This window comes from Magallana gigas, chromosome 4, assembly GCF_963853765.1.
Source record: "Magallana gigas chromosome 4, xbMagGiga1.1, whole genome shotgun sequence".
NCBI lineage: Eukaryota > Metazoa > Mollusca > Bivalvia > Ostreida > Ostreidae > Magallana > Magallana gigas.
This window is the reverse complement of record NC_088856.1, coordinates 16,678,919-16,704,674: the sequence shown is the minus strand read 5'-3', so window position 1 is coordinate 16,704,674 and position 25,756 is coordinate 16,678,919. Positions and strand designations below refer to the sequence as shown.

The 25,756-nt window shown below is 32.9% G+C and overlaps 2 protein-coding genes across 3 annotated transcripts; both read right to left on the bottom strand.

The window, feature by feature from the left end:
* Nucleotides 1–247: 247 nt before the first annotated feature.
* Nucleotides 248–13,002, bottom strand: LOC105327024 (carbohydrate sulfotransferase 15). 2 transcript variants are annotated; one of them, XM_066081460.1, is made up of 10 exons: nt 12,617–13,002; nt 12,098–12,156; nt 11,326–11,373; nt 9,170–9,377; nt 7,808–8,054; nt 7,194–7,319; nt 6,594–6,753; nt 5,012–5,165; nt 4,698–4,845; nt 248–873 (listed from the first exon to the last, which is right to left on the bottom strand). In XM_066081460.1, exons 2-10 carry the CDS (start codon nt 12,121–12,123, stop codon nt 620–622), a joined length of 1,371 nt encoding a protein of 456 aa, XP_065937532.1. In that variant the 5' UTR covers nt 12,124–12,156; nt 12,617–13,002; the 3' UTR covers nt 248–619. The 2 variants fall into 2 exon arrangements, with proteins under 2 accessions (XP_065937532.1, XP_034307665.2); XM_034451774.2 differs by lacking the exon at nt 11,326–11,373 and having other exon boundaries at nt 12,617–13,001.
* A 3,678-nt stretch (nt 13,003–16,680) lies between these two features.
* Nucleotides 16,681–25,741, bottom strand: LOC105334077 (alpha-L-fucosidase). The gene is made up of 7 exons (XM_011437399.4): nt 25,331–25,741; nt 24,231–24,337; nt 23,468–23,595; nt 22,718–22,851; nt 21,449–21,546; nt 20,297–20,600; nt 16,681–18,183 (listed from the first exon to the last, which is right to left on the bottom strand). The coding sequence occupies exons 1-7, from the start codon at nt 25,684–25,686 to the stop codon at nt 17,928–17,930; spliced, it is 1,383 nt and encodes a 460-aa protein (XP_011435701.2). The 5' UTR covers nt 25,687–25,741; the 3' UTR covers nt 16,681–17,927.
* Nucleotides 25,742–25,756: the final 15 nt, after the last annotated feature.

The following is a 25,756-nucleotide window of genomic DNA, read 5'->3' as shown; positions in this document are numbered from 1 at the left end:
AAACGTGAATCTAAATACACTCATGATGCTGGCGACGCGTTAGCTTTTATAAACAACTTCCACGTCACACTATTTTAAATAAAATTTATCAAAATCATGGTAGCTTTTTCTATGATTCAACGTAATAAAAAGAGGCCGCTGACATATGTTAAGGGATATTAGATGAAGCACAGCCACTAACATTTATGTATTCTATCCGTCGTAAATTCGGTCTTTTTTTACTTCATTAAATTCATTGTTCAAAAAAAAATCCAGCCGTTGTTTGCAAAATCAACTCATTTATATAAAAGGAGTTACAAATATTTCTCCTCTGAATTTTAATCATTTTTTCGCTGGTTTTCACCCTTTCACCGACTCCATTTCCTTCTATCATTAAAGACTTCTTTTAATTGAGAGCGTCTTTATGTGTTGAGGTGCCAGTTTGGGATTTGTGGTCTGTTAGCCTCTCTGGAATCTGAGGCTGTTTGCCACTTTGTTGCATTAACGACCTTTTCAATTTTCTTTTTGTGGATGTGTTCTCAAGTAATTAATTCAATGTTGAACTTTTGGCTTGATTTGAGTATCGTGATCATCACCTCCATTAATTTTAACTTTCCTTTTATAGAACCATGTTCATATTTCAAACATCGGTATAATTTGTTATTCTTTTCATTTCTGCTTCATTCATTGGATGCTTAAGCTTGTAGGGCACGTCTCTCCACAAATATCTCTCATCATTCAGCAGCGACGCAAGTTTTTTATTCCAGTCCTTGAAAAAACCGTTTAGAATGTCCCATGTTTCTTTAAGCATTGATCCTTTTCTGAGCTTATTTGGTGTGACATACTTTCTTTTTGAAGTTAAGATGGAGTTGAAAACCTTTTTAGGAACGGTATCTAATGGAGGAGATAAAAACACATTCATGAATTCAATGTTAAGACATAACATTATATACATAAAAAAACCCAATTAATCATATGAGGCACTTATTCTTTTCTTGATTGGATTTCAAATTAATTGATATCTTTATATCGAGCGCAGCGAGAGGCGGGCGAAGCCCGCCTCGCGAAGCGAGGATTAATGGTAACACGTATATATAAGAAAATCGGTGAAAAATGAAAGTTGAATCAGGGGTACTAAGGCCCAAAAAAATTTCTTCCAGCCCTGGGCGCCGCCATTTTGGCAGCCATTTTGTTTTTTAAAAGTTAGTTCGATCATTGATTGACTGGTACTTATCGATGTTTATTGCCCCTAAACTCGATTTAATAAGTTCCAGTGTTTCAATAGAAGGTAATTTGAATTAAAAGAAATTAAAAAGGAAACCAGATAAGTTTCAATAGTGCTTCAGTCTAGAAACACGACTTGTTCTATGTATGTCTTATCAAATTATCAGATGGAAAATAAAAACATTAACGTCAAGGAACTGATCTTTAAGATTCTGAATAAAGTATTCAATTTTATTACATTGGCATTCATATTAATTAAATTGATGAACAATGAAAGAAGAAATAAAAAAAATTTCGGAATCACGTAAGTCTCTTCGGCTATTTCCGAAGACGTTTTACGTCTGAAATATGACGTCATAATGTAGACTGAGCACGCGACGTTTAGTTTAACTTTGACGAATGATTTGAGTAGGCAACCTTGCTGGCGGATCCTACTGTGTGCGTTTTAAATAGATTTATTATACAAAAATCAAACTGCACTGTGTTAAATCTGCGCTCGGTCCAACGGTCACACCGTTTACATATTATTTATGAATAAAAACAGGCGTGGGTACATTGATGCAAGAATCTAAACAGGTATGTATTGGTCCACATCCTCCTCAGCCCCTCTAATATCAACAGAATATATTTTCACTGGTGGGGGGGGGGGGGGGTCCGACATTATTTGAGTTTGCCGGGGGGGGGGGGGGGGAGGGGGAGAGGGTCCGACCGTTCGAGGCATATTTTTCGTAATTTTATAATGAAATATATAAATTTTAACAAAAATTAATTTTGCAAGAGGGGGGGGGGGGAGGTCGGGTCGGGATACCTCTATATGTGGCAATTTTCATTGATTAATCGATCGGAACGAATTGCAATTAACCGATTGGCTATAATTCCATAACCAACTCTCCGTCGCATACAAATTTGATGAAATTTTTAATAGCGAGCGCAGCGAGGCGGCGCGAAGCGCCGCTCGCGTAGCGAGCTCCATAGACAAAGTGTACGAGCGGAGAAAATTCGAGTTGAAATCTGCACATTGTTCAAAGAAATTTTTATGAGGCCACGTGAAAACGTTCTACTATCCCAGTGATCCTTTGCGGTACATAGCAACATGGTGGAACAGGAAGAGTTTCTACGGAAAATTCTTACCTATAAATCGCATACATCATTTTCATTTAACAATAGAAAATCCTTTTAAAAACATTAAAGTAAACAACACATATGCTTACGTAAAATTTTTGCTGACATATGACGTCATTTCCTTCCCCGAATTTGTCCGACAATTTACGAAAACTGTCGAGCGCAAAAGTTAAGTATGACGTCACAGTGATCTCGGGCTATATATTCCAGCAATAAATTTAGAGGTCGATCAAGCATCTGTACTGGATGTGGACGCATGCAAGTTCCATGCTAAATTTACTGTCATATTGATCCAAACATATAATTATGCATACATTAGGTAGGTGACAAAAAATTATTAAAAAAGAGAAAAAAAAAAGTCCAATCATTATTAGATCTACGTGATGCCACGTCATTTTGTAATGAATAAATAAAAGAAATAAATTAAACTGTTAAAATATCTACATGTATTTGTTATAGTTGCATATGTGGTCAATCCTTTAAATAATATTGGATAACACACTAAAAAAGGGTGAGGGCACATGTCTACAACGCTTATATAGCGTACAAAAATTTGAAAGATTAAAGACAAAATTGATGTCACAGAGGAAAATCATTAAAACACTGATGACAACAAGGAACAAAATGAGAAATAACACAGACACTCAATTTATTGTTTACTGATTTTAATGATCATTATTAAAAGGTAAAGGGATGATAAACTATAATTGTATTTACATTAACAAAAAATGTGTTTATCTAAATATTTTAATAAGTCTGTTTAACATTTTATTAATGCTCATTTGTAGTTTGTTTAAGTGTATAAACCTAGGAAGGGACCATTGGAATAAAAGTTTAATAACTTTAACTGTTAAAAGTTTTCAAACAAAGCCCAAGTTTTTTTGTTAGGGCAAGTCCACGGGTTGCATTTAACAATGATGACAGATGTGTGGTTGCTTCTGCGCTCGCCCCAACGGTCACACCGTAAAACATATTAGCGAGCGCAGCGCCGGCGCGAAGCGAGCTCTACCGGCAAGGCGTGTGTGAATAGAAAATTCGGACTATTTGCACATTCATTCAACAGATTTTTTTTGCGTCAGTAAATCGGACCAGTCATGCCTTGTTTTAATCGTCCCAGTAGTTCCCTGTAATTATGGTTTCCCATTTTCACACTCTCACGAGAACAAGTACATGCATTGTTACTGCTGACACAACGCATATTCCATTACATAAGACTAACGGAGTTATCGTCCTTTCGAGTGACGTCACAATGGATTCCTTACACATTGATCCGACAGAATTTTTCGGCGTCAGTAAATTTCGACCCACAATGCAATTTATCAATGTCGGACGAATTCACTAGACTGGATACCATCTCGCGAGAATCAAAGTAAAACTTTTGAGAAACAGATAAATTGTGTAATTTCCAGAACATCATGCTTTTTAAGTAAACAAAACAGTATTTTCGCGTAGTTTTTTTTTCAGTGTGTTTACAAAGCGACAGACGACACTTGACTGACGTGAACTTTGACGTCACAATAAGGGGAAACTATTCTAAGTAGTTATTGTAAATCTGCTGAAATATAAATACCAAAATCTTCTCATATCTTGCAGAGCTAACGAATCGGGACATTTCTTCAGAGATAGGAAACAGCTGTAACTTGCTCTCATTTGGCTGAATGCTCACATTTATTCTATTCACTATATTTACGGTCCAGGAACGTTTTTTAAAAGGGGGCGTGGCAACATCATTCAAAAAATCTTCACAAGCAAAAAGAAAAAATAAATTCTCAAAATCAGGAAAATTCTAATCGGGGTGAGGAATGGGGAGTGCGTAGTATGCCTTTAGCTCTTTAGCTGCTCAAAAGTGTCTTTATTTTCTCTACTATTTATTACATGCTCCCGGGGGATCCATTTTCCACATATGATCAACCAATTTTTTTATGCGTAAATTTGAATTTTTTTTTTTAAAACGGGGGAGGGGGAACTCTATGGTAAGTCAATTTTTATATGTAAGTTTAAGAAAAATGTCTGCTGCAAGAAAAGAGGAAATAAACTGGAATGTACATTATGTTAAAATCTTTATTATTCAACAATATTTTATCTGAGATAAATTCTATACTGGCGTGCGACCAGTGTATAGATAAATAAAAAATCTTATGAATTATGAATAATGAAAATTTACTGGAAAAAATATGTATGTTTATTTTATTTTGCATTCAAATTCATTTACTTTACGTCACCACTTTTATTTTTATTGATTTTTTAATCACCTGCTGCGCTCGCCCCAACGGTCGCACCGTAATACATATTATGATAAATTAATTATTTTTATTTTTTTGGTAAAAAAGTTGTAAAGTATGAAGTCAATTAACAATCTGTAGATTCCATACCTACTCCTAAAAACCGAAACAAGCCTTTAAGGATGTATTTCATGTCCTTTACATAATCTTCATGCCTGAAGATAAAAATCTGCTTCAATGGAAACACTTCGAGCCATTCTTGAAGATGAAGGTAATATAAACTTGCCGTGATTGGAATCTGAAATTTTGTTAGACTTTTTTTAATATTATATAAAACAATCATTAATTATATCCAACAGGTCTTATATTTTCATAGAAAAACAATGACGCACATTAAATATGATAACCGGTTTGCGTTCATGTGTTAAATTTAGACGGGAATCTATTGCTTTTTGGTGACGTACGTGTGGGCTTTGGGTCATGTTCTGTCCATATAAACATTCCCGATAGCTGTATTTTTCAGTACAGTTTTTGAGGCTGTTAATTTCCTTGACGACGTCCTGATGGAACTGTTCAGTGGTGTTCCCGTATTTGCCGTGGTAATAATGACTGTACAACCTGAAGATATAAAGAAAGGAACCTGTGCTTATTTTGTATTAATATGCAGGTAGAAATCCTTAGCATGTATATGGAAACTTTTGGATTGGTAATATATAGACATTAAATCAAATTTATTAGCCAAAAATAAATGATCTTTTTTCGTCGACCAATTCTTATAATTTGAATTGAATGAATCAACCAGCTGAACAAACATTTGTCCATTTTAATGTTTTCTCCACAGGAATTCATGTATTTCAATAACATTTTATTCGAGTTTTCTTTTGTACTAAAAAAAATAAGTGCTATTTAAAAAAAAATCGCGCTTCAGTGTTAAGGTGGTTCGACTTATATAGATATAAATACATTATTTGATGGACTGATCAAGTATCTATTTAAAATTATATGAATTAATTATTAAAGACCAATATAATCTTTCAATCATTCTATATCCTTTATTGCATTTTATCAAAGAAAAGAAAAAAATGGGTTTTGCTGCAAACAAGGAAATTAAGTGCAAAAATAGTATTAAGAAATGGATAAATATACATATTTAATAATATATTTATAGAGAAAGTCAGGGATTTGAAACAATTTTTTTTTTAAAAATCAAAATTGCAAATTCGTTTTTGGACATTACTCGGTTAAAACAAGCTAAATTGATCACGTTCGGCGGAGGATTGGTGAATGAAATTATGTTCTCCTGAATTTTAAAATAACCTCACACTGTGTGGAATTACCAATGACGCGCAGCACTATTAATGTTGGACATATTTATAAGAATGTAAAAATACAATGTTGTAAACCATAAAGTTGGATTAAATTGATTTTTTTAATGAAACATTTCCTAAACTTATGTGCTGTATGTGTCGTCCTAAACTTTAACAACTATGCAATTCCTTACACAACTCTTCTGTAAAAAAAAAAATCGGTTCGTACAAACCAAGTGACACAAACAGGCATTCGAATGAAAACTTTAAACTAGTTTTTCCGGACAAATAATTTATTATTACAATAAATTAGAAATTGATTTCTATCTATTTCGTAAATCAAACAAAAAAATCATCACATTTCTCGTTTATTTGAGCGAGTGCGCATATTTTTCAAACTAGAAATGGCTACAGCACTCAAGATAGACGCGTTTGTCAAACGTAGCCTGTCATTCATATTGAATGTGTAAGTCTCTAACTTTATAATATAAAAAAAACTATCAATTAATTTTGTATGAATGATTTCTTGTAAATCTAATAAATAAATGAACTGTTTTCATAAAATCATTTAAAAATATATCGAGACAAAAAATCCTGCAAAGTCTTGTAGTAATAACATTTTAATACATTTAATAAATGTACAATGTATGTGGCCTTGCGCCTCTTCTGTACTCAAACAAAGACAGACAAAAATGAAATAGATGCTGGTATCTCTCTTTACTTATTAGCCAAGCCATACCTCTCTGCTGGTTGTCTGAGCATCAGTATCAGTTTAACGTTTGGTTGGACGTGTTTGACTAGATGTGGTGTGATAAACGTAGGAACGTCTGCTGTCGGGTCATTCTGTGGAATTTCCCGCCAATCGCTGTGATCCCAAAAATCCATGGGATAAGCGTGCCCTGTACATAACGATGAATTGTTTTACTTTTAACCCCCCTTCTATATAGCGATGCTTTAACCTATCATAATAAACTGTAAGATTGTTGGTGCAACTTTATCAAAACTAACAAAGAACAAAAAATATATTTTTTAAGGAACAGAATCAATAGTGCCGTTTTTCGAAGGCACAGAATATGTGTATATTTCCTTGAGGACTTGTTATAAGAGAAACTTGTCAATATTTGCTCTCTTTTCTCAATTTTTATATCATTCTTTTTTAAAGTAATGATACTGTAACTTATGATGAAACAAAAATACCACCGTAATATTCTTATAAAAACATTGTTAGTAATGATATACATCACAATTAGAAGAGAAACAGAAAGTAAATTGCATTATTTGATACCCTTTGATCACTTCAATGTATGCTGTAACCATGCATTCACAACACGCAGTTTACCTGTTATCATATTGGAATATTCTGTCATATCTTCAAGTAAGATGTTGGTTTCTCCGATTTCCTCAGCATTAAAAAATTGAGTGAAGTTGTAAAGTGTTTCCTTTACATATGCATGTCCAGGGTGACCTGCAGAAAACTTGTCTAATATAATTCCATTGATATAGTGGTATTTATCTTAATAAGTAAAGAGGGCTCGATGGTTGTGGCCATTGTTAGACTGTATTGATCTCCTTTAGAAGAAGAGCTCTGTTTAAAAATATGGGAAAAATAACCAAATTTTAAAGGTGAAATACACGAAATGGATATATATATATATATATATATATATATATATATATATATATATATATATATATATATATATATATATATATATATATATTAACTACATTATAGTTTATAGCTTAATAATTCATATCCTAAAATGTTAGGGAGATCTGATGGTTGATTGTTGCTACAAGCCTCCTGAATGTTCAGCGATGAATGTTTTTTGTAAATATAGGACAATGCCATTGTTATTATTTGAAAGATACAATATTCAAGAGTACTGATTTTTTCTCGAAATTTGTTTTTAAAGATTTTTTTTTTTTTAAATTGCTTTATAAAGTAAATACCATTTTTTCCGTAACGGCCCCATGACCAGAATGTGGTTTCTTTGTGCAAGTCTCCAAAGTTTTCCAAAATCTGTGGATGCTGGGTCAACCGGAAGAATAGATCTGTCGTTCCGGTTTTACACACGCCGAATAAGTAGAAATATGGAAGACATTGCAAGACACCCTCACTCTGGGAGGAGATCAGGCCTCCTGCTTCTTCTTCAAACCAGCACGGGTTTTTGAAGTTCTTTAAAAATTCTTCCTTCTTCTGTTTTAAATCAAAACAATAATTGTCATTTATTATCTTGTAAATAAACCCGCATGGACATTCAACAGAAGGTGAATTATTTCAGTCGTTAGTATTAAGTTAATATTAAGTACGCCTGAAATCTACACTAAAAAACTTAATTATTGTTTAAAATTGTGTTAACGATTACGTTTACTCAGGAGTGAAAAAAAAATCCACTAATAGGAACGAAAAGCTATTTATTGTACATTGTAGCCCTTCTATTATGGTGCTGTTTTTCACTTTAGAATAACTAGGTCAATGACTGTACAAAATTCAAACGTAACATCAGGCGGATTAATACATTTTTGACGTTAGTCTTACTATGACGTAGACAACATTCTTTATACAATATAATTGTTTAGCCAATCAGAAAGCGCGTTACAACCAGAATTAAACTATAAAAGGATAAATGCCAATCACTTATCTACATGTACATATGCATGAAAAACAATAGCCCTGTGATACAATAATTAATTGATACATATCATACAGTCGATCTTAAGAAAGTAAAACTAAGTTCTTTTAAATAAGAGTTGCAAAATGAACCATTCATAAAGCTGCGCGCGCGCACTTTCATGTAAAAATTAAAATGTCTTACATGCATATACTTAGAACCCATGCATAACGTATTTTAATGTGATTTTCCTAAGCTTAAAGATTTATATATATATATATATATATATATATATATATATATATATATATATATATATATATATATATATATATATATATATATATTTGCAATTCATATATCTAATAGGAAATGGAAAGTAAATACATTCATCTAATAAACAGTTTACGCGAAGCGGTTTAAAAAAAAAGCGTAAACTGTTTCAAACCATTTTATATCGTATAAAACTAATAAATATTGAATTCATTGCTTATAATTTATTTTTTTTACTCTTCATTGTAGATAAAAACGGTCATTTGACCTTTAAAATGACGTAAAATTGTACAAAATTCAAACGTAACGTCAGGTGTATTGATTCGTTTTTTAGTCATACTATGACGTAGGCAACATTCTTTATCCGATATAAAATAATTTTTTAGCCAATCAGAAAGCGCGTTACAACCATAATTAAATTATATACCATGCAAAGAACATCCTCCGCCGCTGTCTTTCGAGAGTTCTGACACTCAATGCTTGTATTGTGTTTGAAGCTTGAATTGTGTTGGTGATGAACTTGTATCATGAATTTATCGTTTGCCGAGAAGGAATCTTTGTAAAATACCAGTGGACTGAAGCTGTACAGGACGCACAGACAAAAACACAACCATAGTAAACGTCTTAAAGGCCTCCTATAAAGGGATAAAGATTATCGTAACAAAACATAACGTCGTTTTTAGATAATCGCCTCAGTATGAGGACGAAATAATTATAATAGATATTCCTTACTAACATAATGTCCTTTACAAAAATTTAGATTATCGGAAATCAAAATTTTTCACATGGCAATTACAAAATTTTGATTTTTGTACAGGAAAATATGATAAGAAAAATTTTGTTGTTAAAAAGTCAGATGCCATTAAGTATAAAAAAAGAAGATTTTATTTAAAACGATCATTTGGATTCTGTCATTTTAAAAAATTCTTGCGTTTTTAATTTGTTATCATTTTTATATATTTTTTTTAATATCATTAACCAAATAATCATGTGATTTTCTAATTATGAAAATTACATAATATCAATATATACAATGTATAAAGTACTATCAGTGGCGACGTCACTCGAGTAAGGACGCACCTTAAATATATAAATATTGATCACTTTGGTAGAAGATACAAGTTTACAGTGGCGGCTTGTCAAGCAAAAAAAAAAGGTGAGGTGGGGGGGGGGGGGGGGGGTCGTTGATTATGGTTATGTATAACTTTGCAAAAAAGATGGGGGGGGGGGGGTAAGCCCCACCCACCCCCTCCCCTTCCGACGCCTATGATTTACATATATTTATATACGCCATAGTGTAGCAAATATAAAAGGACTGAGCGATTTCATGCAGATTCAAGTAATATATTGCATTAGAAACAATTACAGTATGTGTCAAGATAAATCAAATAATTTTTTTTTCGCTTTTAAAATGTAACACAAGAATCATACTAATTGATTCATGAGAGAAAAAAAATACTTTAACTAAAAAATTTCTGATTAGGGATCCATCTTTAACTTTTCGTAAAACGTTCTAAATTTGTTAGAGTAGATACATGCAATAGAATGTAGATTAATATCACCAATAACCAATGTTAAATATTGAGATCAGATATAACTAAAAGATACATTGATAACGAAAACCAATACACGAAGCTGAAGATAGATACTAAAAGGTCAAACATTATAGATACTCAAAGATGCAATATTACATATTGATGTCGCCTATATAATCTATACTACTATATTAAAATAATAGACTCGAATTTTTGGTCTTTAATACCGAGAAATCGGAAGAACACTGTGTTTTGTTTTATATATTTTAAACATCATTGGTACCTGAAGATTACCAATTTGTTTTTATTTTTTCTCAGTTAAGCTTCGCTAATAATTAATCAACGAAAAATCCTCAAAAAATCCCGGAAATCACATGGATTTTTTGGATTTTATAATATTGCGCTTGCGCAATATATTCACGCTAACGATGTTTCCACAATATCACATCTGCATGAATAAACTCAGAAATGATAATACAAATACGGGTGAATTTTTATTGGACTTCTGCTATATTTTTGCAGTCTCAAAAAGGTTTGTTGTGATAAATTTGACTGGTTTTTTTTCAGTCAACTTCATTAACTTTCTCCAAAATCGTTCGGGGCGATTCTGCAATTTTCTGCTACTTTAGGGGTACAAGGGAAGCATTCTAACTGGGGTGAGGGCCTTTCCCTAGACACAGTTAGATTATTTAAATTAAGGAAAGTGTAGTGAAATCAACAGCATTATTGTAGGCTTATAGCTTTGTTATGTAAATGTCAATAATAAGGTGTGTCGATATACCTATTTCGTAAATGTCCGATATGCAATGTCAACCCGTGCACGCACGGGTCAAAGTCTAGTAATAATAATAATAATAATAATAATAATAGTTTATTTCCAATTTTGGACCCAGAGGGCATACAGATATTAGATAGAAATGCCTAAAAGAGAGATTCTACATACGCATTCATGAACTTGTAACAGCCGGGCAAATGTACATCAGTATGTCAAAACATATTAAAAATGCATATAATATGTAGTCATAAAAGTAGTTTATATATACAAAACCTTTCTGGCTGGTGATTTGTTACATTTGGCACAATTGTAATACTGACACTGGAAAGAGATAAACAAAGAAAATTAAGAAAGACTATTTCCTTCCAAAACGTTACATTATGTCAAATTTCGATAAGGATTCAATGGTTAAGTTAAAGTACATGTTGTATAATCCTCGTTGTTTAATTGAAATCAATGAAAATTGAAAACTGGGTCTATTTTCCAGCCCATGTCCCTGCCAAACATAAAAGGGGGCTTTTTTTCGTTGGCATATTTTATTCCGAGAAACTATCCGGCTTGAATAAAAGCCAAGGAATCAGAAAATTTTCGGTTAAAAGTTTTATTTCATACTTTCTCTGCCGAATAGAGACCAACCGAGAAAAGATGTTTCATTGAATCCTAACAATATGGAATAGCAACATCACACAAAATATTGAACAAATATTTCAAGAATGTAAGGAATTTGTTCTTGTTGCATTTATTAAATTGTAATAATTGATATGATGATCGAGGAAAAATTATCTAATACTTTTCGATCTCTTCTGATGTTCAAAAATGAAAGTAATTTTTGTTTAAATTAACAATTCGTTAACAAACAAGAGTAATTATCTTCATGTAAATAAACAATTTTAGATCAGAAAATCAAAAGACAGATATTTCAAAGCGAATATTTATTTGTTCGCTTTTTATTAATCTTGTGATTTTATCGAATCTTTTGTATTGACCCTCGAATAAATCTAAAATGAAAAAAATAACTTTTTGATATGAAGAACTAAGAGATTACCTGTAACAAAGAACTTTCAATTTCATCCTGGTTTATATTTCTCTTTGATTCCAGTGAAACTGTTGAAATCAAAGGAAAAGTCGTTTAAATCATGTCCGTAAAAAATCATTAAAATGGTAAATTTCTTGCTTTACATGTAATGTCTGTTAAAAAAATGGTATTTTTAAGTAGAAAATATTTATTGCATTCAGCTTACTTTTTTTTAATCAATTTATTTTGCCATCCGCCTCTGTTTATAAATCCGAGGTTTGAAAATATATAGAAAAGGCTAGTGTTTAAAGAAGTTACTCATCAAATGAATCGCAAACCTTAACAATGAAAAATAAATAAATACATTAGATTTATCTAAATATAACGTATATTCAATAAACAAATTTTTCAGTATGTCTTGGATCGCCGACTTAAACTCGACTCTATAATGTTTTCACGGAAATAATTGCACTCTTCTCAAATCCCCAATTTTTATTCAAGGTTTTTTTTCAAGAGAAATTTATTTTAAATTCCACAGTTTTCGCTTACTTCCCGCTCTCTCTATAGATGATGCCTTGGTGGCATCGTTTATGTTCACTTAGGACTGTTTTCTCTTATTCTCCCGTGGAATATTTTGTCCGAGAAATCTTCTACTTAACTATTTACAACTTCATTCTAAATGAAATGTTACTGTTTAAGTGTCAGGACCTTTGTAGCATCGACAGTCATAAACATTATCTTTTTATTTATCAATTCAGATTGGAATGCTATTGACATATTCGTCAACTCTTTGAACGGAGGCATGTTTAAACCGTTAAATTATCCCTTTTTTACCATTCCTTTCAGTTTGAGTTGTTATTGCGACTTACATGTATTCTCTGGCGGGATTTAAATGATGAAATAAACTTTACGTAACACAGTGAATGACCCTACCCGTTTCACTTTAATCCGATACAAGTTAGAACGTTCTTTCTTAAATTGTTTTTTTGTTACGAGAACGTATATATATATAGTAACTATTTTGACCTACATTTAGTAGTGAGTTTTACATGTAACATATAGCAACTATTTAAACACGAATTGTGCGTGTGTTTTGTTATTTTGAGGCTTGAAACCAAATTGAAAGTCTTGAAAAGTTGCCATATACTCTTATACAATCTTTATGTTTTGATGTACATATATACATCGAGTTTGCAAGACTATTCATCACAGATTCGAGATTTCAAAGGATAAGTCACGTGTATATATAATCATTGTTGACATGCAGTTGCTTTATCTTGTTAGAAAGATGATTCCTTGAGATAGCATGCCCATTAATGAATTTCAAAAAGTTCATTATTTAATAACATTTTTTGCAACAATAAGTATCGTGGATGGGATAGAAAAGACACTAACAAGTTAAAATGCATAGTCCGATTATGAAAAATATTCAATTAACCTAATATATGTAATTTAACACTGTACAGAATAGCACTTAGTTAAACCAAATTGCTCAAGTGTCTTCCCATAAGTGCTTACTTAAAAAAAAAATTGGAGTTATGACTACTTAATGTACTACTAACACCAAAAGCAGGCACGCAGCATCGTTTTTGAAAGTGGGGGGGGGGGGGGGGCCACTCATCCATTTTGACAACAACAAAAAAAAGAAGTATAATTTTAACTTCAATACCACCGTTTATTTCATTATTTTCAATTCAGTTTTTTATATGGTCCCATAAAAGTGGGGGGCCAACTCCATGTTAATTCAATATTTTGTATGTAAATTTAAGAAAAATCTTTGCTGCGCAAAAAAGTGGGAAGGGGCGTTGTTGCTGCCGATGCTGCGTGCCTGAAAAGTTCATTTCTTAATGCAGTCATAACACCAAATTTTACATTAAACTGAACATTATGAGTGGTGACATCGCAGTTACACTTTTGGTGAGTAAAATTTACGAATCGACAAAGCGAGATTTTTGTTTAAGTAAACCATTCCTTTTCTTCGAAGGCCAACAGAACGTCTTTTAAAAAGTGATGAGAGCTTCCAATAAATCGAACTGTATGAATATAACTTACGTATAAACGATAAATCTAAAACATTACAAGAAATTTCACATCGTTTTTAGTATCGAATTAAAAACTTACCCGAATACATGTATTTAATGTCTGAGCCAAATTTAAAGGTTCTCATGTTAAATACGTTTGTTGTTCTTGAAATTGTTCTTTCTTGTTGTTGTTTGTAGTTACACACAATATATGTCTGTTTTGCTTGTGCATTAATGCCTGAATTATCTATTAAGTAATTAAATGACCACGGTCAAAAGCTTATAAATCTTTGACCGGTGTTGTTTAGTGCCATTTCCCACTAGCCATCTTTTTTTTCGTAAAAATAGCTATATAGTAGACCCCCCCCCCCCCGAAAACTGGCTATATAGTGGGAGTCCCCCTTTTAATAGCCAGATGACCATCAAGGAGGACCTGCTATATGTATTAGATTAATATTTCGCAAATAACAAAGATGTCTGATGACTCATAATAAAAGGTGATAATTCGCTACTCTCAGTATATGACTGAAAATGAACCATTCATCCTCAAAAGCCATCGGTTTGAAGTTAGTAATATGAAAGGTTCCGATACCTATGTAATATTGACTTCTGAATATTTAGCAGGCGACCGGGTGCAAAGATATGACGAAAAACAGAAATATTTCACTGAAAGGGTTCTAACGCGGGGATAAGTGTTGCTGTAATTAAAGACGCCTTCAAACTTAGTTTTAATATAAAAACATTTACATATTTACATTAACACCAAGCGGATTAATATGTTTTTAAGGAAATATTTGTTTCTTTAAAACCCGCAAGGTTTTATGATATTAACAATTTTTAGGTGAATGAAACGGCTTTGTATAATTCGAACTCGGTATCATTGGTGAAAAAAAACCCCCGCATGGTAGCGATTCTGAGTCGTGTCTCGAAAATATAAAATGAGGCAATTTGCAAGTTGAAAATAAACGATGTCTTATGATTATCACGCAGAGAATATAATTTACAAATATACCTTATATTTGTCCTTTTATTTTAGAACAATTTCAGTAATAAATCATAACAAATTATTCAAAAAATTGTATTTAACTTGTTTATTCAATCAAATACAAATCTAAATTAAAAAAGACAAAAATAATTGGCAGTTCGATTGATTTTGAATTACGCACATATGCGCTTTATTACATTCGAAGGTAACCCCCCCCCCCCCCCAAAAAAAAACAAACTGAGATAACAGCAAAGTATATTTTTTATACACTGTAATTGAAAAATAAATGTACATTTCTTGAACACTCTGATTTAAATCTTTTCAAAACGTGTCCTGTCAATTTTATTATCTTCCAAGCTAAAGAGGTGATATGTACTTTATAATGATAGCAACCATCTTGCCTCGATGAATTGGTTATGCTACGTTCTCACTATCACGATTCGCGGCGCGATCGATATCACGGTCTTAGTTTAAACGTGTTGATCGTGTCAACTTTCAATAGATCTTGAAGTTTGTTGCAGCAGTTGTGTTGATCGTAGTTTTGACTACGATTTTCTAAGACCGGCACGATTGTTTTTCAGTCGTTATCATTGTATCAGATCGCTTCGCATCTTTACCAAGCGCAGCATGTCCAATTTTCATTACAATCACGTCGCACTATTCGCGGTGATCTGGCTTACAGACTGTATATTAGAGTATATAAACACAGCAATGAGCTGCTTTCAGTTGCGATGTATTAATATGGTAATTCAGGCTTTATGGATGCATTCGTCGGGGTTCAATCGTAGCTCAAATCATGATCACTTTCCATCTTGATCGTGAACAGCCGTCATTGTTATGCCTTATTGCAACACAGTACATCAATGCGTGATGAACGTTTCATTACGTATAGAAACGCATCTGCACGTACACCAGCGTCCTAATTCAGGACTCATGTCAAGATCAGATCGAGAAAGGCTCCTATACAATACTGGTCAACGCAGATCATGCACGGATCCAGAATTCAGTACGTAAAATAAAAGAAATAGCCAAGTCATTCTTTTTAAAAAGGGAATTGAGTCCGATTTCATCATACTTATTTCGAGCACTCCGTGGTTTAATCTTAGGTGGCTGAAGGTTCAATCAATCGCTAAACAACGGGGTCTGTAGCTATGAATTACTATTAATTTCTCTAAGAAAAAGAATCATACTTGGTGGAAGTAAATATGCCTATAAATTGTACAGTAAAACACCAACACAATGAGTCTACTTATTACGAAGTCTAGCTTACAGCGAAACAAGTTTCACCCCCCCCCCCCATTCTTAAAAATGTAACATTTTACCGCCAATACCGGGTTTACTCGTAACATGTTTATAAACAAACATATCATCAATTACAATTGCTTATCTCTGGCAATCAGCCATATTTAATCCTGTTCTTTTGTAAAAGGTCTTCATATACTGTTTCTAAATTAAATATAAGGGGAAATATTGTCTCATGTACTTGTTTCTTTTCTTTATTAGTCAAAGCAGTGACAGAAAAGTAGAGTATGGATAACTACTGCATATATATCAGCTTTATATATGAGATATATAACTGATATGCTGAAAAGGAAATCAACTATTGCAAGAATTAAATATTTTACTTACACGTAAATGACATTCATATAACATGTCTATGTACAAAAATATCTGCAATGTGGTATAAGAAAAAAAAGTTGAGCATTTACAAACAACACTTGATGGATTTCAAGTCATCTGACAGTTATCACAGTCAAAATGCAATACACATTACGCAATACAGAGTATCGAGACCTTATAGTTTTGGGCCCTTAAAAAAAATTACATTGCATAATGATGTACATATATATACACATTCTGTTTATTTTGTTCACTTTCAACATTGGGTTTGTGTCATTTTTGCATATAAAAAATCTTGAAAAACATGGAATGTAATAATTGAATGTGTCACACACTGAACATGCACACAAAAAAACACTACATAACATTCAATCTAGGTTCACTGAGTAAAATGAGACAAAAGAGACAAATCTTTCAAAAAATAGAAAACCAACAGCACAAATCACAAACATGCTTACATGTACATACCCCGTAATAAAATAAATGCATAATATGGAATGGTTTTCACATCAACTTTAACCTTATAAAGGCCTAGTGATATTTTCAAGAAAGTATTAAAAATTGTACAAAAATCTATCTCTATAAAAATGGCTGTTTATCACAAAATATAAGAATTCTTTGCAATTCTTATTTATTGCATTTACAATGTATATCGTATCTCTTAATTCTAATAAACAAGAATAATTGTACTATAGTTTGTCCCAAGATATTTATGCAGCACATTTGGAGGATTCTGAATAAAAAATACACATACTTGTGAAAGAAGTGCAATTGAAATAGATGAGAAGGGAACATTATCATTTTTCTCTCGAAAAAAATTGGCAGGAACGAAAACTGATTTCGTGTGGAGGTTTATAATGGGGAATGTTAACATCTTCTCTTAATTCAGAATCCTCGGAATACCTAGCACAATTTTTCAAGATTATCATCCAGGTCTGTTGCAATACAAAATCCCTGTAGACATATATTTTTTAGCCATGTATTGAAACCTGTTAAGCTAGAGAGGGTGTTTCAAAGGAGAAATCTCAGAAATTTTTCATACTTTTGATTGAACATCTTTTTGCACCTTGAGGCATTTACAAATATCAAGTACCGTAAATAAGCAAAACATGAATCGAGGATATCTTGGGACAGATTATAGTATTTAAAAGTAAAAAAAATTAAAAAAAGCAATAAAAAAATACCAGCAAGGATAAAAACCACCCTGGCTGTCATCAATCATCACTTAGATGAGTCAATTGCTTATTCCATCTAGCTTTAATACCCAGGCCCATTTACATGGCATCATATTCCAACCAATAAGGGGAAACTTAATTTCAATCCCCCCTATGGGCCCCTTGCTCCAGTTGAAGTTCCCTTGATAACCAAGCAGTGATACTACTGTGGCTGTTGTTGTTTGGGGTGCCCCAAGGGTAAGAGTTCCTGCTTTTGGCCACTGTAGAAGAATGGCATATACTGTGTATCCTGTGGCAGATTTCTTTTTTGTGTACCTATAAAAACATACATAACAAATGGCATTTAAGTATGAACAATGTTTAACTGGATTTTTTTGAGGGGTGCCATTTTGTTTTTAATATTGAGGCATTGTCATGAATTCAAAATTCTAAGATTCAAAATGCATTCATTGTATATTGATTGAGTGATCATTTTAGAAATTGCAATAGATACAAACTGCAGAGAAGTTTGAAAATAAAACAAATAACCAGTATCTACTGAGGAAAGAAATGCAAATATGTATTTACATCCTCAGAATATACTTATGACATGCTATTCTAAGTATATTAGAAATGTTATAAAGTGAAAAACAATTTAGTTTCTGACTAATCTCTTCAGAGAATTGGACTGGCATAGGCTTCATCTTGGGTCATAGCAATGCCTTTTTAACACATCTAATCTGAACACTTCTTGAAACTTTGAAGTGTATCAAATTCATTGAGTTAAGGCCAAAAAAAATTAATCATTAGTTTCTCGGGCCAAAATTTTGAAATTTTGATGAGGCAGGCAGGTTTTTTTTTTTTTTTTTTTTTTTGGAAACAAAATTTACAATGACGATAACCCATACTTTATGATTTATTTGTGTACTCATCAGCAGATATTCATCAAGCTCATTCATTGGCAAAGTTTAAACATTTGTTTTAATCTGTTCTTTTTAGTTTAAATCTGTTTCCTTTTTAAAGGTTGAGTTTTTGCAGATGAACAAAAATGACAAATGGTTTGTGCCCCTGCTTCATTTTGCTGCCCATTTTTCCGTTTCACAGTAATAACAGAAGTCTAAACTGAAATAGGGGACTTCTTATGGCATTTTACAGTTGAATTTGCCATATAAAAATTTATCAAATAAAGCATTCATTTGGGGTGTTTTCTTATCAATCTTCAGTGCCTTGAGGACAAATCAAGGAAAAGTAAATTAGTCATCATAAAATTCTATAACAATACAATTGTCCTTTATTCCTGCTTCTATGCAATATCACAGAGGCTTCAATTTCTGAAGATTACAGAGAAATTTCAGCGGTTGCGTTAACAGGGACCAACCTAGAGCAAACTTAGTTTAGGGAGACTTCACTTCTGAAGGTCTCCCTCAAAGAAAAATACGGAGAAATTTGAGAAATCAGGTAGACTTCCATTCTTTGACAATGGCATAATGCTAATGATGATACATTTATACACAGATTCGACCTTAATTTGAATTTGATTAGAGGCAAGTCAATTAAAAATAAAACAACTCCTAAAAAATTTAAAATCTTATCCAATTTTTAAAATTTAATTTATTATGTGTATTCATATATTTTGTAGCTTAAATGTTTGTATTTGTGTTGGCTAAATGACAAATAAAATCAGTCTATGTGTTTAAGTGTATTTTGGAGGTATTAGTCCAACCCTTTGACCCAATTACTACCGTCATATAGTGGGTTGTACAGAATAGATAACTGTAGACAAACGGTTTTATGATTATTTTAGCACTAACTAGGCAGAGTTATTAATTAATTACAAGTTACCAACTAATTGTAATACCAACACCTAAAGTTATAAACATCGGTTGTAATTTCCAGTGCACAGTATGTGGTTGCATCAACCGTATTTATAACCTCTAAAGATAAGACAGTCGCTAGTTATTAATCACAACAGGGGTTAACTTAGGCCATGAAAACATCTTTTGAATTAGATTATTATCATTTTATTGCATTTGGGGTTAACTTTCACGATCGTGAACTCAGAATACAGTGCAACTTCTACCTCTTTCTCTGAGGAAATTCTGGCGAAGTTACCGACCACAAAGCGAGTAATTATATTTACATAAACTTGTATTTAGCCCAGGTAGTCCCCTAGGTTGGTCACTGTGTAGATGTTTCAGATAAAATAACGTTTTTCACTGACAGAGACAAGCATTTGTTCTGAGCGTTTGTTTACATGGACTCCATAATAGAGAAAACCGACAATGATAAGATATGAAAAATCCAGAAAAATAACGATAAAAAAGTTTGATGCGGCGATGATTTTACTGATGCAGCGGTGCCTGAGAAACAAATCATTAATTTTTTTTGGCCTAAACAGAGCTAAATATATTTTTGATGTACATGTATAAGAGTTTATTTAAACCCTCACCATACATCCTTACTGACAGTGTCATTTTGATGGGACCACGGTCTCGTTCCATAGATAGCCTCCCCATTCACACCCAGCCACTCCCCCATTTGTTTCAGCCTCTCTTCCATAATCGGCACTATTCTGCCGTAACTTGTTGGCCCCACATTCATCAACATGTTTCCTCCACAGCTGACAGTGGTGATGAATGTCTTCAGCAGTTCCTCAATCGTCAGGTAATTACTCAGAGGGGCATTTCTGCGGTATCCCCATGAATAATGATCTATTGTCATGGCATTTTCCCATTTATGAGTTTGAAGCTTACCTAAAAATACAGCAAGAGAAAAACTTGCTATAAGGAAATGCATACACATACACCTTAACTCCCCTCCAAAAAAAAAAGATTTGATAATTTCAATGGCATGCTTTGGCAGCATGCAATGAAAGAACAAATTGCCTTTAACTTGGTACTGGAAATTACAGGAAGATAGACTAAAGGCAGTTTAATTATTTTTAAATTTGAAGTGAGAACAGACTGCGGCAAAGTATGATTAATTGATACAAAACTTGAAATGCTGGAAGTAGGTTAATTCAATAATATCACTATCAGCCTGCAAAGGCATAACAATTTAAAAATGTTCAGGTCCAAGAGCCATAACTCTGGTTATTTTGGTCAAATAATGCAAATCAAAATTATGCAAATAAAAAAACCCAGCAATGCAAATACATGTAGATACTAATCAAATATCACCTTTAACGTCAGCAGCTATAGTGCTATTTTCAAGACAGAATAGAATGACAGACATTGTGAGGCATGAAAACAACACCAATAAGCTTTTGTATAATGCAGCAAGCATTTCCAAAGCCCCAATGAAATATGTGGTCAAACTTTTTAGAACAAACATAGACATTAACTTAGAGGACATAAATCACATAATCAAGTTTTTTAATCCCCTGCAACTTTTTAAAAAATTATTCGAATTTGATCTTTAAGTTTAAAGCAAAGTAGAATACAAAAAAAAACAATTTATAAATACTTTCAGATTTACAATTTCAAAAAGTTTGTAAAAACAATTTATAAATACTTTCAGATTTACAATTTCAAAAAGTTTGTAAAAATAAATAAAATCATTTATTTTTTTGCTTTCACCTGTAGTTGCTATGGGAACATACCTGGATTGTACCTGTCAGCACAGGTAAAGAATCCTCCATGATGACAAGAGATGTTCTTCCCCCATCTGTCATTGACCACCACTGTGTCCTTCACAGGACTATAGCAAGCACAAAAGCAATTTCTTAAGTTATCATAAGATTATTGTTTTTCCATATCAAACCAGTAAAGAGCTACATACAGGTAGAAAATGGGATTTTGACATTAAAAAAATGACTACATGCACTAGTTATCACATTGATTAAAGTAAAACAAATCATCATCACTATATGTATAAAGATTGTCTGTAATATGAATGTATAATCATATGATGCATGGGAACTAACTCCAGCATTCCCACTGGCATCTCAACACTTCACATAAAATGCAATTTATGTTAATCTACAACAACTTTCAAAGTTTGAAGACCCTTTCCTCTCTGGCCCTCTATTTCAAGTAATAATTTTTTTTAAATTAAAAAGATAATGAAAAGTTTATATCCATCGTTAAAAGTTATCGGCTGTGATGGTTTGTTAAACAAACATTCAATCACTTTAATTTCATATCACGTAAATGGTAGCTCCTTGACACCTTAACTAAGTCTCATTTTTGTCTTTTGAATAGTATCAAGGGAGACAAGCAAGATAAGTACAATGTGTGAACCTGTTACAGAGAGCTTGCATTATGTGGTTGCTGTAGATGATGATGAGATGCAGTAATTATTTTATTTTACCTGAGCAAGGGAAATGTTTAATCAAAAAATTATTATTAATATCTTAAGTATGGACAATTTTGATGAAATGAAAATATTAATGGACATTAATTCAACAGTTAACTACCAAAGAAATTTTTCTCAAAATAAAAAAAAACCCACTTAGAATTCTCTAGCTGCCAATTCTGAAACATGGCATCGTGTAGCTATTTCTTTTTTCATTAAAGTGTTTGTGTTGTGTTCTAACTCATCTATTCTGCATCATATTCTCTACATCTCAAATATTTTCTACGCATGTTTTACCCATCTGGTTTAAGAAATATACAAACTACAAACACAGTACAATGTTAATGTATAAAGTAGACTCCTTATTTTTTGCGAGTACTTAATTCCGTGATTCAACTCTTTTGCAGCAAATAGCGAGATTATAGAATTGAGAACACCAAATTTTTATCATATTTTCAATAAGTTTACATCTGTCAAAAAAATAGAAGCGGGATTTTAAAATCAGTGAGATGTGCCTCTTGTGATTTTACACAAATATTAATTCCTCACATTTAATTAGAAATTTACAGTATACCTGTCATTATAGAGCCAGGCGAGGAACTCCTGGGATGTCCAATACTCGGCAGGGGCGTCCCCATCCCCGTCTGACCACACCACCTCTGGCTTGTATTTCTGAACAATCTCGTACAGCTCCGGCATGGTCTTGGACTGATTAGAGACAAATCATACGTTCAAAGTCTGACTTCGAAAATTCAAATACACTCTCTTTTTAAAGATGTTTCTCCCATGCACCCTCAAAATTTTTCAATCAAACTTCTTTGCTTAGTGTTAATACTTAACCAAAAATATCTTGAAACTGTTTTGAATTAAAATGAGTAAAAGTAGACTCTAAGGCCACACAAAATTGATCACTTGGTTCTCAGGCCGAGATCTGAAAAAAAAACAACAGATGCGGCAGGGCGATCGATGGTATATTTTTCTTTTTCATCTCAGACCCATGCATTCCTTGCTATTATTTGCTTTAAAACATCGCTTTTTCTGAATTTTTTTTTATAAGAATTGCACCTTGTTAAGATAAAATATCCCACATCCTAATTCTTTTTTTATGAAATAAAAAGAAAAAAATACCACTGCCAAGCCACATCTGTTTTTGAAAATACTGGCCTGAGAACCAAGTGATTTTTTTTTATATCCTTATGGGTTTTTTTTAGCTCCTCTCTCTAGTTCTCTATCTCTCTCAAACAATTTTGAAAAATAACTTTAATATGGTTGTTGAAAATATATTTACGAACACATAAAATGATGATGTGTGATAACAGCATACCTTGACAAAGTTTTGGGTTTTGAAGCCATTTGCTGCATCACTTTTGTACAATGGATTAAACCACTCAAACATGGAGTGATAGAGTCCAAACTTTAGAGAGTAATCCCTAACAGCATCTGCCAAGTCCCCTGTTTAATGGAAACTTACACAAATAATCATGATGTATTATCTACATATACTGTATACAGGGAAATATTTGCTCCCATATTATGTTAGCTCCTTTTGCCCTTGTTGTCAGCGGGCAAATTAAAGACTGGGCGAATTCCAATGTCTCAAATTATCTGTCTTTAAATACAACTGTGTCTGGGCAAATTCAAGACGGGGAAAAACTAATTGCAAGTGTGGAATGGTGAAAATTACCAGGGGGTGAAAATAAACCTGTATACAGTATATAAATTCCCATTATATACATGTTGTACTATGTACATACTTCAGAATCTCACAATCATCAAAAAATATTCAAGGTTTTGAAATATATATTGAAGTTATAATATTAATAAGGTAAAAAAAACCACCCCAGTGGTGGGGACTTTCAGAAAACTTTAATACATATGCAAGATATCAATATTCTTGAGTTAGAGATCAACTGTATAATCTATTGATACATACTAAACCTGAGCTTAAAGGAAACACCAGTGAGTACATATGATACCCAGTAATCAAATGTCAAGCCCCATTGTTCAAATGTACAGGCAAAATCCTAGCATCTGGTTATACATGTATTAACACTGTACCTGTTTTTACTTTATCCTCTAGCTCTTACCAACAAGATCTCTGTTTGGTCCAGTGTCATTGGCATTCCAGTTAAAGGAGTATTTGGATGGCCAGTTAGTGAATCCTTCATGATGTTTGCTAGTCAGAACAACATACCTGTTTAAAGAGTGCATATTATCAATCAACCGGACTTCCTAAAACAAAAAGAGCACAACAAAGCTAGTTTTATGTTAAAATTAAAAAAATTCTATTGAATTAAATGAGGCAGCTAGTGTTAAATGACGTATGTTCTACATTCAGAAATATTTTTGCATCATTTATTTCCAGATAATACTAGTCATCCGGTCATACTTTTTAAAGAGTGCAGCATTTACAGGTGGGAGAGATACATGGCTAGTGTTCTCTAAACCAAACATAATGGGCCCTGCTTTAAGCCATTATAATGAAAAGCATTAATTTCCAATGACTGTGCACAATAGATCTATATATACTCTTTGGGTTTGGTATGTCAATTAGGGCAAAGATGAAAAATTATTTCCTGTACCTATGGACTATCAAGAAATTTGACATCTGTTACATGGTTCAAGGTCAATGCACACCCCTTACCCATAGCACTGTTTTTATAGTAATATCTAATCCATATCTGTACATGGATTTTAGAGATTAGCTATGACCGTTACCATGAAACTTGGTTCAAGGATACTTGATGTGAAGTATGAGCCAGCCATAGGTTTGGCCAAAGGTTTTCCAGAGATCTGATATGACCTTGACCATTTAGCTGATGTGCATAATATCTTGATTTACACATTACCCCAACACTTTTTATGATGTTATATTAATGAGCCAAGAATTCAAGGGTCAAGGGAAGAACAAATAAATATTCTACAGAACTGAGGGTTTTACACTATTTAGTACTCAAATTAATTAAAGCCTATTTTGTGTGTGAAATACAAATCAAGGAGAGATAAAAGTGATAATGAATGACTTGAAGAAGGGGCAAGAGGACGAGTTTGTTCACCATAGGGCACACGCAAAGGAGGTCCTATTAGAAAAACTTGGTCAGAATTTGAAATGCAGAAAGTTGACGACGGCAGTCTTATACAATAAGACTATATATGCATAATGCTTTTCACCTCTCACATGACTTACTTGGCTCCTGCCTGTTTGAAAAGACTAGCCCACTCTATTGGGCTGTAAAACTCTGCTTTAAACTCAGGCGCAAAGTCTGGGTATGTGAAATCTGGGGGGTAGTTCTTCTGCATAAAGTCAATAATGCCAGGCAGTCCCCTTTGCTTCCAGTCATACCAAAACCACTCAGAGGAAAAACTTGGAACCGAGAAAACTCCCCAGTGTATGAAGATTCCAAGTTTTGCATCGTCATACCAATCCGGCAGGGGTCGGGAATCAAGAGATTTCCAATTCGGGTCATATCGAACTGTCAGCGACACATCTGTCAACAGATGAACCACGAAAATGATCCTAAAAATCTTGCAAAATTTTGACATGACCAAATGAAAAGTAAGTCACGTGCGAGAGATCGTCACGTGGTTTTGTTTATGAAAGTCACATGGCCGC